This window comes from Tiliqua scincoides, chromosome 3 (assembly GCF_035046505.1).
Source record: "Tiliqua scincoides isolate rTilSci1 chromosome 3, rTilSci1.hap2, whole genome shotgun sequence".
NCBI lineage: Eukaryota > Metazoa > Chordata > Lepidosauria > Squamata > Scincidae > Tiliqua > Tiliqua scincoides.
In genome coordinates, this window is record NC_089823.1 from 63,742,425 (window position 1) to 63,754,584 (window position 12,160).

The window sequence follows — 12,160 nt, forward strand, 5'->3', positions numbered from 1 at the left end:
TAGTTTCAGTGGTAGCTGAGCTAGGTGCTATGGGATCCACCTGAAATTGGCTCATGACACACCTAGTGAGTCCTGACCCAGTTTGAGAAATGCTGTCCTAATGAATACTTTTATAGCCTTTCCAAGCATGTAAAACAATTCATAAGCACAGGGCATTGACTCCCACACAAAGCCTTTATTTTGATGAACCTCTGTGCAGTCATAAATTTTGTAGCAGGGAATCCTTTATAAGTATCAGATTTCTACTCATCTTTAGCAACTAATTTTTTGCCTCTGTAGATTGAAATGTCTGGACAGCTCTTATCTTGGGAGGGCAGTTATACTACATTTTGGACCACAGCGCAGGCTTAAAATCAGGTTCTATACCTTAAGAAATCTATGTGTCTACAGTAGGCTTTTGTCAAGCAACAGGAAAAGCAGAGGCAGCATCATTTAAGAACAAAATGAATATCTTTTTACACTAGAATGATATTGAGCTAAGCAGGTCAATAAGCAGTAAGGAGATGAGACAGATAACAATCATGGGAGGAAAGGGGTGCCTGTTATAGTCAGCTCTTAAAAACTCTCTTCTATCATCAGAGATAGAATGTGTGCACTTATTTTTATGGAGCAAAGGGAATGATTTTCCAATCCCATCAATTTGACTGTAGACTTCTGCCTGTATAAACATATTAACATGAGCTCTCTTCAGGCATTCCTATGAAAGTGTGAAGAGGGAGAGCTGAGCATGTACCAGTTATCTATGCATCAAGCGCTCACATGCTCTATGGTCATGCCTCCTCCCCCCCCCCCACTCTTTCTGCATTCTAGACCTCCACACCCACCTTTTCATATCCCCCCTCAGGTCACTCTGTTCCAAAATGCAGCTCTACTCATAGTTTTCTCCCGCCGCTTCTATGAGCAATAATTAGTTATTGTCAACTATCGGCAATTAAGGAAAGAAATTAATGATGGCTGTGTACTTCGGAAAGCATTCCTCATGATTTTAATTCATATGAGATGCCAAACACAATTTGGCAATTTTGTTAGTTTCATTCATTGGGAGAGGCTTGAAACTGTCACAACATGGGACACTTTACAGGAAAGCAGTTTGTTGTGGGGCATCTATGCATGTGCATGTACAGTTCTTGTGTTGAGTGTGTGTAGTCTCTGTGTGTGATTGTATATATATTACAGTCAGCGTTAGGTATCCATGGGAATTTGGATATCCCAAAACGGCACCATTTGCAGGGCTGCAGGGTATTCAGTAACGCTCTGGAAGCCTAACCCCACCCCGTGGCCCTGGCTCACCCCAGTGTGACCCAGAAGTGACTTCCAGAGTGCCATTGGGTGCCCTTCAGTTTTGCAGTGCTATGGTAGGAAAGGCTATTTTCTGACTTATTTTGACTTATAAAAGTGAACCCCAGCACCCGTGGCATCTGTGGATAGTGAAATCTATGGATGCTGGATCTGCAGATAAGGCCAGTTCACTGTATACACATATACACAAAACGGGGCTTCTAGTCTGAACAAGTTCCAAAACCTCCCCCTACTAAGGTACTGATAGCCCAATGCATACAAATGCTCATACTCAACGGTATAAAAATATAGTCATAGCAAGCACATGGAAAGATGTTTGTCTGAAGCTGCACTCCATGTGATTCCATGTCTTGTCACTACACAGTTGCAAGCCATAGGAGTAGGTTCAGGACCTGCAAGAATACTTCTTCACTTAATGGAACTCTTTACTGAAGGATGAGGTGATGAACAATAACTACAAAAGGTTGTTGGTTATTTTTTTTTAAAAAGTATTAAACAGCAAATCCATGGTGGCTAGATTGACTAAGACCTCTTAGACGTGAGATCTCAGATGGAACTTCCCTGTATTTATTTTTATTTTATTTTTCACATTTTTATACTGCCCTTCCTCCAAGGAGCTCAAGGTGGTGTGCACATTTCCTTCCCTTCTTCTGTCCTCATAACAACCCTGAGGTGAGGCTGAGACGTAGTGACTGGCCCCAGGTCACCCAGGAAGCTTCATGGCAAAGCGGGCATTTGAACCCAGATCTAGCAGGTCTAAGTTCAACTCCCAAATCTCAGCTGAACTTCCCTGTATAGCAGCAGTGTACCTTTGAATTTCAGGTGCTAGGGACAAAGCAAGACCCTCTCTCTCATGCTTTGCTGGGGTGTACCCATAGGTTGTTGAAAATTCTGGAGTAGGTGGACCTTGGTCTGATCCCAGAAGGCAATGTTTAAGTGACTGTGCGATCACAATCAGCACAATTTGCAATGGGGATTCATTTCCAGGTGATGGCATTGTCATTTGGCTGCAGTGCTACACAGTACATGTATACATTGGGGCCAAGCAGCAACAGGGTAGGAGGCTGAACCACAAATTATGTCCAATATGTCATTTGCACTATGGTTTTGTTTCTTTTCTGAAAATCGTCGCTGCAGGGGTGGGAAGCAGGTGCAGGACTGTGGTGCTGCTTTTATGAATGCTTTCAACCTGCACTATGGTTTCAGTGACAATCCCCCCCCTCCCCAAAGTTGCTATTTGTTGCTGCGTATAATACAATATAATACAGCTAGTGAAAGTGAGAATTGGGGAAGGAGGCAGACAATAAAACACAGTGCATTGCTGGATGCCGGTTCCAGCTGTTGCATGAGCAAATCCCTTTCTGCTGATTTGTAGATCCATCAATAGAACAGTTTCTGTGCTTTATTCAGCTCTCACCAGTATAGGTGAGGAGCAGCAAATAAGCATTGCCTCAAAAACTCTGTCCATGGTTTAACTAAAATACCTTGGGCTGACACTGCTTGGTTACTCAGGAAGGGAAGACCATTCAGCAAGTTGCTCAAGATTGTCGCCTCAGAGATGGTTGAATGTGTCTCCTTGAAATGTCTATGGACAGGTTGGGAGACAAATGAGCTTTACTGCTGGGTGGATGCTGGTCAGTGGGCATTTTTCAAAACAGCAGCAGGCATTCATTAGGCTCATCCTACAATCTTGGTTGTATGATATGCATCTTGCTTTACTACTGTTTCCATGGAATCTTTTGGATATGAACACTTGGAAATAGGGTTGCCAACTCTAATCAAAGTGATTCCTAGAGAGTTACATTTTTATTTATTTATCTGATTGGTCATTTAGCCAGGCAAAACCCTGCTGAAATCTCCAGGATTGATTTCATTAGTCTCCTGGAGACTGATGCCAATTCCTGGAGATTTGAGGCCAATCCCAGAGGATTGGTAACTCTACTAGGGAACACGTGGGTCATTTCTAAATCATGTCACTCACCTACCCAATCTGCAGCAAGCCAATCCTTTGGGCTTGTAGCACTGGCAGAACTAGCTTTCCACCAACACTACCTCCTTTTCACTGGTGCAAAAGGCATTCCAGCAGCACATAAAGTAGCATTTTGCTGGAGCGACAGTAGGAAGGCCAAAGTCTTTTTGTGCCCTCTGGAAGACCTGGCAAGCCAGGTAGGATTGAGGGAGGAAGGGAGTGGAGGAAGGTGGAATGGGTGGGGCAAAACTGGGTTGGGAGGAGGAATAGGGCAGCATTGGCATAGCTAAGACATCTGGCATCCAGGGCCACAAACATTAACACATCCCATACTCCCATAACACTCTCCAAACAACATCTTAGATGCCTCTGAAAGACACTTCTGGTTTTCACCGAAAGCCAGAAGCACCTTTTGGAGGATAAGACATCCCCTCAAGGAATGGCACACAGGACAATGTAATCTTCTGCCTCCCTTGACTATGCCACTGTGGGGCAGAAAGGCTGTGGGAGGGCTTGAATCCAGTGGCGATGACACGTGCTGGATCTTAGCCCCTCCAGCTGCAGTCTCCCCACCTCCTTTCTCTCCTTTATCTTCTCCTTGCATAGGTCTGAGGAGACTCATTGAGGAGTGGGAGACTTACAGAGGGGTAAGGGGATTTAAATCCCCTTTCCATTACAGAGCTTCCTGATCTGCACAGCTGCATCAGCGGGGGGGGGGGGGGGGCGGGGAGAGATAGTCTTAGTGTTAAAAGTAATCAAAACCAGATTGAGGATATGTGGCCCACCTTCCATCTTTACTGAGACACCTTTAGGAGGCCCACCTTCCTCCAAAGTAGGGGAAAAAATTAGATATGCTTATCTTTTATACAGCATATTGGCTGAATAAGAAGCTATTTTATTTTATCCAATTACTGTGTAGGCTTGCTTGGATCTCTGGTTTGAGTTATATGTATTTCCAGAGAGCTGATGTAATGTAGTGGCTAAGAGACTGAGCTCAAATTTTGAGCCCTGGCCTCAAAATTAGCCTCCCTGGCTCAAATTTACCTCTACTATGAACTCACTAGATGGCCCCTGTCAAGCTATTCTCTCTCTTAGCCTCAGCTCTCCACCTGCTCTATGGGGATAATAATACTAACCTTGCAAGGACTACAATAATACATGTGAAATATTATGCATCTTCAAAAATGATATACTAGCAAACGTTATACATTGTGCCAGGCCCTCTTTTTTTGTACATATTGATGATCACATATTTAATTAATTAAACATTTGTCAGTGACCTTCCAAGACCTTCACACTCAATGTGGTATACAATAAAACTCTCTGTACATAAAAATAAAAAAATAGCAAAACAGCTGCCCAGAAAATCAAATTATTTCTGAGGAACAAATGTACACCTGAAGAATCTTGGTTTAGTTAATTTCTCATTAGATTGGAAAATGCATAAACAAAGAAAGAAACAAACACTTGGGCAGCCCGATCCAACACTGCCCTACTTCTGGCACTGTGACCACAACGCTGGCAGTGGGTGTCACAAACGTGCTGTAAAGCAACTTTGCGCAGCCCAACAAGTAAGCGGCACCGGGAGGGAGGCTTGCACTGCCCTGTCAATGTCACTGGGGGGGCCCAGCTGCCAGCGGAGAGATAGCATGGGGGAAGGTGTAGGGAGGGCACCGGGGATGTTCTCCAAGCAGAGGGATGGTGGAGATTGGGCTGAGCGGGGAAAGGATCGGCCCAGGAGGGAGGTGGGACTGGTGGAGATCTCCTTTGCCAAATCCTGTCCCCTGTGTCAAGCTCAGAAGTCTGAGCCATTGAGCAGGCTGGGGCTTTACTCAGGGTAAGGGAACAAATGCATCCTTCCTCCGAACAGACCTTCAGCTTGCTTGGACCCAGCACAGGATCCAGCAGTGCGTGTTTAGTGCCACTGGTCCTGTGGTGGATTGGATTGGGCCCCAAGAGTTTTTCCTGAAATGTCTCAGAACACAAAATCTACTCCAGTAAAACATCTGACAAAATAAAAGTACACCCGTTTACTCATTCTTGTGCAGAGCTGGTGAGTTTGATCTCAGTTGTGTACTAATTTTTTGTGGGTTTGTTTTTTTTTTGTCTTTTTGGTGCAGACGGACAAAAGAAAGTTCAAGAGGAATTCGATATAGACATGGATGCGCCAGAGACGGAAAAAGCCGCAGTGGCGATACAGTCTCAATTCAGAAAATTCCAGAAGAAAAAGGCTGGATCCCAATCCTAGTAGCTACCTCACATTTCCCACCATCACTGCTTCCTGGTCTGTCAGGAAATGAGGGGGGAAAAAATTCTAGATGCATGTACAGAAATTACCACTATTTAAAAACTCCATTGGCAGTTATTACAATAACAAAGCTTGTTGCGTGGCTTGATCTCTGTGTTTATCTGCAGTGAAATTTCTTCTGTAACTCACCATTTTACTGGATGTTAAAATAAAACGTTAGGATGAAGTTACTTCAGTGGTCAGCCTTAATCTGTCTTGTTATATTAATTCAGCAAGCCCAATGCGACAAATGAAAAGAGCCCAGATGCTGGTTTTGCTCTTCACTTAAAGCTTGGAGACAAACACAGCACCTGATGTTACCAGCTTTCCTTTTTTTTTGCTGAGGAATGAGGGCACAAACTCTCAGTTCAGCTTACCTCATTTGATGAGTCCAGATGTCATCCATATGGGACAACACAAAATCACTTCCCTCCCCCCATGAAGTGAATGAAGAATGCCACAGACAGCTAATAGTTCAGGGAGGGGGAATATATAAACACTTAAGAGACTTCTCATATATAATATGGTTTCATTCCAAATGTAAATGTTTTGTTCTCAGAGAACACAAATGCTATTCCTAAGAAACCCAAAAAACAGATGGTCACTTGGGAGGAAAAACATGGGCAAGCACATCTTCCTCTAGAACAGGGGTCTCCAAAACCCGGCCCTAGTTTAGAGATCCCTGCTCTGGAATGGCTGCCTAATTCACGGGACATGATTTTGCCCAATTTTTCTCTCAATGTGTTATTTTAAATTAAACTTTAAAGTAGTTTTTGGACCATGCCTTGAGGGATTGTTTGGATGAACTATCACCCTCACAGGGTATACGGTGGGAAAGGTGTGCACATACTAGTGTTGTGTCTGGGGGGGGCAAAGGGGACAAATGCCCCAAGTGTCAAGCTAGAGGAGAGGTGGCATTATGCCGCCATCCACCCCCATGGTGCCCCCATGCCACCCAGGCCAGGACCTTTTGCCCAGAGGTGTTCTGAGGGCTGGGGAAGCAGTGTGCCACCTCCCTGACCTTCCAAAGGCCTTGTAGAGGCCTCAGAAGGCTGAAAAAAAATCACTTCTGGTTTCATAGAGGAAACCAGAAGTGACATTTCTAAACCTGCAGAAAGCCTTCTGAGGGCGAGGGAAAACTCCCCACACTCAGAATGCCTTCTAAGGGCATTAATACATCACTTCTGGTTTCCTCTAGAACTGGAGTGATTCCTCCAAAACTGGAAGTGATTTTTTTTTTGGCCCTCCAAGCTTTTACAAGGCCTTCGGAGGGTGGGGGAGGCAGCACGCTGCCTCCCTGGGCCTCTAGAAGGAAGGCAGGGGGCAGCAGCTCAGTGGTGGGGGGGGTGCAAGCCTGTGGTCTTGACCCCAAGTGCTACTGGGATCAGGCTCACCACTGGCCCACATTTTCCCACCCTGTGATAGAGAGAAGCAGTTGAAGCATGATCTATTTGGTGTGCAAATCCTTCAATTGTTCTTGCACTTTTATGGATTGGGGTGCTCACCTACGTGGTGGCAATCCAACTCCTACGTGTCCCCAATCCAATTATTTATTTCAACCAATGACAAGCCACACACATTGGTGCCTTTGAACTTAAAAACAAAAAGATGTTAAAACGTACGTTCCAACAACCCTGGATTCTCACTCCAAAAGCAATGATTTTTATCTAAGTCAGATTTTCTGAATTATTTCTACATTACAAAGGGGTGCAAGAAATTATATACCATATATTATGCACATCCGAGACATAAAATATATTGCCATAGGAAAGCATATTGGTCTTTTTATTCTAAATATTATTGACTTTGACAGTTTTATTCCCAGAAAAGCAGTTAGAAGAGGGCCACATAAAATTAATAAGGAGCTGTTCTACTAATGTTGGCACTGGCTAAATTTTTCTGCTGCTTTGAAATGCAGACTCGCATATAAGTTGGCAGAAATTGAAGGTGAGCTACTTGCATCAGCATGACACTCTATGCCTAATATTTAGTAGTAAGCTCTTCTGATGGGATCACAAGCTGTTCTAATGGGATCACAAATGAAAGGCAGCCAAGGAGGAAGGGGGTGTTCCCACCATCTGCCAATCAGTCACAGGATGCTGTGGTGGCTACATTACCCAAGGCACTCTCTGTGCTGCCATATGCTTGGGGCATATCTGCTTTGTTGCAGCAAACTTTGTGAAATTACACACAAAATAAACTGGAGCCCAGGAACAAAAGGATTTCAATGAGGCACACATTTGACACGAACAAATGGCAATTCTGTTTCTTCTTGGGAAGCGTTCCCTAGAACTTCATCCCTCTGTGTAACAACAGAGTGCACTTTGGTTCTTACTCTAGTTCACCACTAATCCAGGAATGACCACCTAAAATATATTTGTTTAAAAATTCTAGTGAAGTCAATGGCCCAACAGATGTTATTGTTAGCCCTAGTAGCTTCCTTAGAACACAGCATTAAGAAATAATACACATAGGGCTTGTAAGACCATCAGAATATTTCATTCAGACTTGCATGGAGAGAATGGAATTATCAGAAGGAAATCTATCTTGAGATACCAATTGAATTAATGTACACTTGGGCATGTTTGCAAGAGGTCTCCAGTCAAATTAAGCCCTAAAATTCACAAACAATGTAAGAATAATTTACTGAAATAGAAACCCCACAAATAGTTTCTGTCTTTGTGTTGCAGCAAGAACTCTTGGGCTTAATGACCATAGTTGATGAAGAATTTCATTTCCTAATGTTTCACCCACAAAAATGGTGGGCATTTTCAAAGGACTAGAGGTGAGAACCACAGACTGTTCATCTCACCCCAGACAAACTGAGAATTGCAGATTTAATTGCATTAAAGGACTATGTGCTTTCTTTCCGCAACTCGGTTCTTTTCCTGGACCCTAGCACTTCTGGAGTGCCAAGTATTGCTGATGCTTAGAGTCTCCACCTTCCTGTTCACATTGCTACAGTGTATTTGTATCTTTGTCTCTTCCCTGTAGTGTGGCATTGGGTAGTCGTATCCTCTCATGTTTGTAAAATGTATTATACAGCCATTTAAAAATCTGAGCTTGTGTTCAACCCTTCTGGCAGCTGCACTTCCCAAATGCCTTGTTTATTTAGTCAATTCCTCTTCCAAATAAAACATCAATAAATATTGGCAGCTATACCTCAGTTCCCTACACAAGCAGATGTGCTCTATGTCACAAAGAGACATGGCCAGGGAGATCTGTAAATAACATTTGACTACTTCGTTTCTTCGCACACACAAAAACAGTCCCTCATTTTTATGCAAAATTATTCAGCAGTGTGGGTGGATCCCCAAAAAGCTGACTGGATAATTGTCGTCATACTGTCTGACAATCCTAGACTGCAGGCAGAAAGTAACTAGCTGACTAGGGAGGACACTGGTTTTCACAGATTCACAACATGGTTATGTAAAACCTACCTTTGCATCTTACATTGATTAGTGATATGATTTGAGGAGGACCAAAACTACATCTCTTCTTAAACCTTTTCTCCCAGTGCAGAGCTGCATGTACTCCCATCCCCATATACACATCTGCAAGACTTTACTCCTTTGTTGCAGGAGAGAAGGGCTACATGTCAGCAGTGGCATAGCTAAGAAGAGGGCAGGGGAGTACATTGCCCCGGTTACCAAGCTTTGAAGGGGTGCCTCAGGCAGCAGGATTAGGACCTTGTCTAAGACCTTGAAGTACTGCTGTGCAATCATATTCTTGGGCCAGGTGGGTCACTGGTCTGCATTAGCATAAAAATCAGCCTCACTGAAGTGAATGGGAAAGCCCCTGAGCGTTCAGGAGTTCTGTATGCAGATGTGGATTCTTGTCAGAATCTATGGACTGAATTTATTGGGACTTTAAATCTCATCACTTTAAATGAAATATCTCTATTTCTAAAGTTCCCATCCCCTACCAAGTGGAATGTAGCTGTAATCAGAACACCCACAACAATGGAAGTTTCTACAAATCCAAAGGTTTGCAGAGGTAATGAAACTTTTTAAAAAACGCAATCAATTGGCTGTTAACTGCTAACCAATTACAAGACACACTCACAGAGGCCTAGCTAGCTAGTAACCCTGTCAGTTTGCCAGTGGCCATTTTGTCAGGGAGACCTCAGTTCTTTTCTGTGCCCTTATAAAATGATTACTTAGAAGTAAGTCCTAGTGTGTTCAGTGGGACTTACTCCCTAGCAATAAATCTGCTGAGGATTGCAGTTTCACTCCTATTGAAATCTACGGCATTTTACTTTAAATAGGTTACCTTTAAGGTGCAAGTTTAGGATTGCAACCTCATACTGCAGACCTAGGGGTACCGGCTGCAGTTCAGTGTCTTTTTTTACATGTACCAGAGATTGCGTATGCATGTGGGTCTTAGGTTTCCAGAAGAGCTGCTGCTCAGAAGGTGATAACAACACTCCCCCATCTTCATGGATTTACATCTCGTGCCTGTCTGTTGCGGGCCTATAGGCAGTAGGGTAGCTGGGGGGGGGAACAGTAAGTACTGCAAGTGCCACAATGCGCTGTGTAAATGGCCGCTCCCGCTTGCTTTCGGAGCCATTCCGGGCAGCAACGGCAGGAGGCACAATTTGGTTTGTGCTTGTGAATTGCTGTCGCTGCCCGGAATGGTTCCAACGGCAAGCGGGAGGGACCACTTACATGATACATTGCAGTGCCTGCAGTAGTTACCCTTTTGCTCCCTCTAGCTATGCTACTGCCTACAGGGTGAAAGTCACCTCTATTTCATTCAGTGTAATTTCTCAAGAATGTGCCTGGGTATTATACATTTACCCGAGGTACAGAATAACTTTTAATTAAAACTGCAGTAGGTTGCAGAGACCTGAACTGGAACATAACGTTCTTTTAATGTTACGATAGGTCTTATTTACGTTAGTTGTTAGATACCATATAATATACTGAATAACTGGAGCACAATCAACCTCCCACTGAAGCCAACTGCAAAATAAGCATTGGAGTTGGACTTCACCCTTAGCTTTCAGATACAGCAACAGCCAGCGGTTTTACTACACTGTTTGGCTGTATAACCGCATGGGGCTCTTAATGCGTTTGATCCATTAACTCTGCTATTAACTACCAGAAGCATAGCAAGAGAACACTATGGGTGATGAAAGTTCACCCTAGGGATCTCTCCAGAGAATATGGTGATTATCTCTACCTCCAACGTAATTGGTGAACAAGTACTAAATCTATTTTATTTTCACTCAAAGTATTCCCTCTTTATCCTCTCCAAATTCATAACTCCTGTTAATATCTTCACTGACATATTTACACGGCTGCATTCAGGCAGCCAAGATATTTTGGAACAAGTTCAAAGCAGTCGGCAAACTGATGTATTGCCTCCTGAAGTAGATTATACAGTAGCTGCTTGGAAATCCATTTCAGTAAACAGACCTGATGAAAGTCCTGCTGCGCAAGCAACCTATATATTCGGTGTATTTCCAATCCATCCAATTACTCATTTGTGTAACAGTGTCCCTATGTACCCACTGGTCTTGATTCCAGCTGGGTCATGCGGTTCTCAGGAGCATGAATGTCAAAAAGAGGGGAAAATGCAGTTGCCAAGTTGCAATCTGTACACACAGTATCACCATGCATGCTGTAGTCAGACAACTGAATTAGAAGCAATCACAAGCCCAGAGAGAGGTGGGTGGGGTGGGGTGGGGTGGGGTGGTAAGGTTTGCCTGGGCGCAGGGCTGCTGAGGTCCATGGCTGCATCATAGGCCTGCCTATGTCCCATATCTCATTCATGTCAGATGATGACAGAACATTGAGAAAGTGTGATAAAGAGTCCAAACAATTATTCCACACAATTGTTCCAAGTGTTTTATGAAAATTTAAATACTTGGGATTTGTTCTATCCTGAAAACAGCATCAAGCATTCGGAGAATGGAATGGTTCGCCCATGGGAAACCTCAGTCAAGTCCTGTGGAAGAAGTCAGTTCTACTTCTGAGCACACATGCATATCACACTGTCACATACATTCTCTATAAAATGCTGCAGATGAAAAAGGCAGCATTACAGTGTGTTGTGGGGAGGGGAAGACAGAAAGGAAATGGTCAGGTGTATAGAAAAGAAACCATGCATGAAAATATCCACATGGAAGAGCAATCAATTGTAACAAACGTGAGTACAGCAAATCCACATGATAAAAGTAACATATGTTCTTGCTCAAAGAGAAAGAATGTTGGGAACGTACCATAACATAGAGATTTCTACTTTCATGGGTGGAGAGGTGTTTGTGGGGAGGGTTCCAGACCTTCTCCTTTATACTGAATACCCTAAACCTAGCCCTGTCATATCCTATCCCACCTCTGTTGCTTGTACCCCTTCAACATTCCCGCTCAGCACCATAGCTTCTTTGTCCTGGGAAGATGTTGCAATGGTAACTAGTTTGACATGGTTTTTGAAGCAGATAAGACAGACTTCTAGAGAAAGACAGAACTTTTAACTTTTAATGAAACTTCTGTGGTTGGTGCCAATTAACTTTGAGTAGCAGATTCTAGGGTTATCCCTCAGCATTATGTCCCACTTGTGACCTCCCCAGAGATATCTTGCAGGCCACATGTGGAAAGAGG

The 12,160-nt window shown here is 43.6% G+C and overlaps 1 protein-coding gene across 1 annotated transcript in view; it reads left to right on the top strand.

The window, feature by feature from the left end:
- Positions 1 to 5,516, top strand: part of PCP4 (Purkinje cell protein 4) — a 54,724-nt gene extending 49,208 nt beyond the window's left edge. The window contains exon 3 of the mRNA XM_066621296.1: positions 5,389 to 5,516. Coding sequence (XP_066477393.1) covers positions 5,389 to 5,516 — 128 coding nt within the window. The remainder of the gene's footprint in view (positions 1 to 5,388) is intronic.
- The last annotated feature ends 6,644 nt before the right edge of the window (positions 5,517 to 12,160 follow it).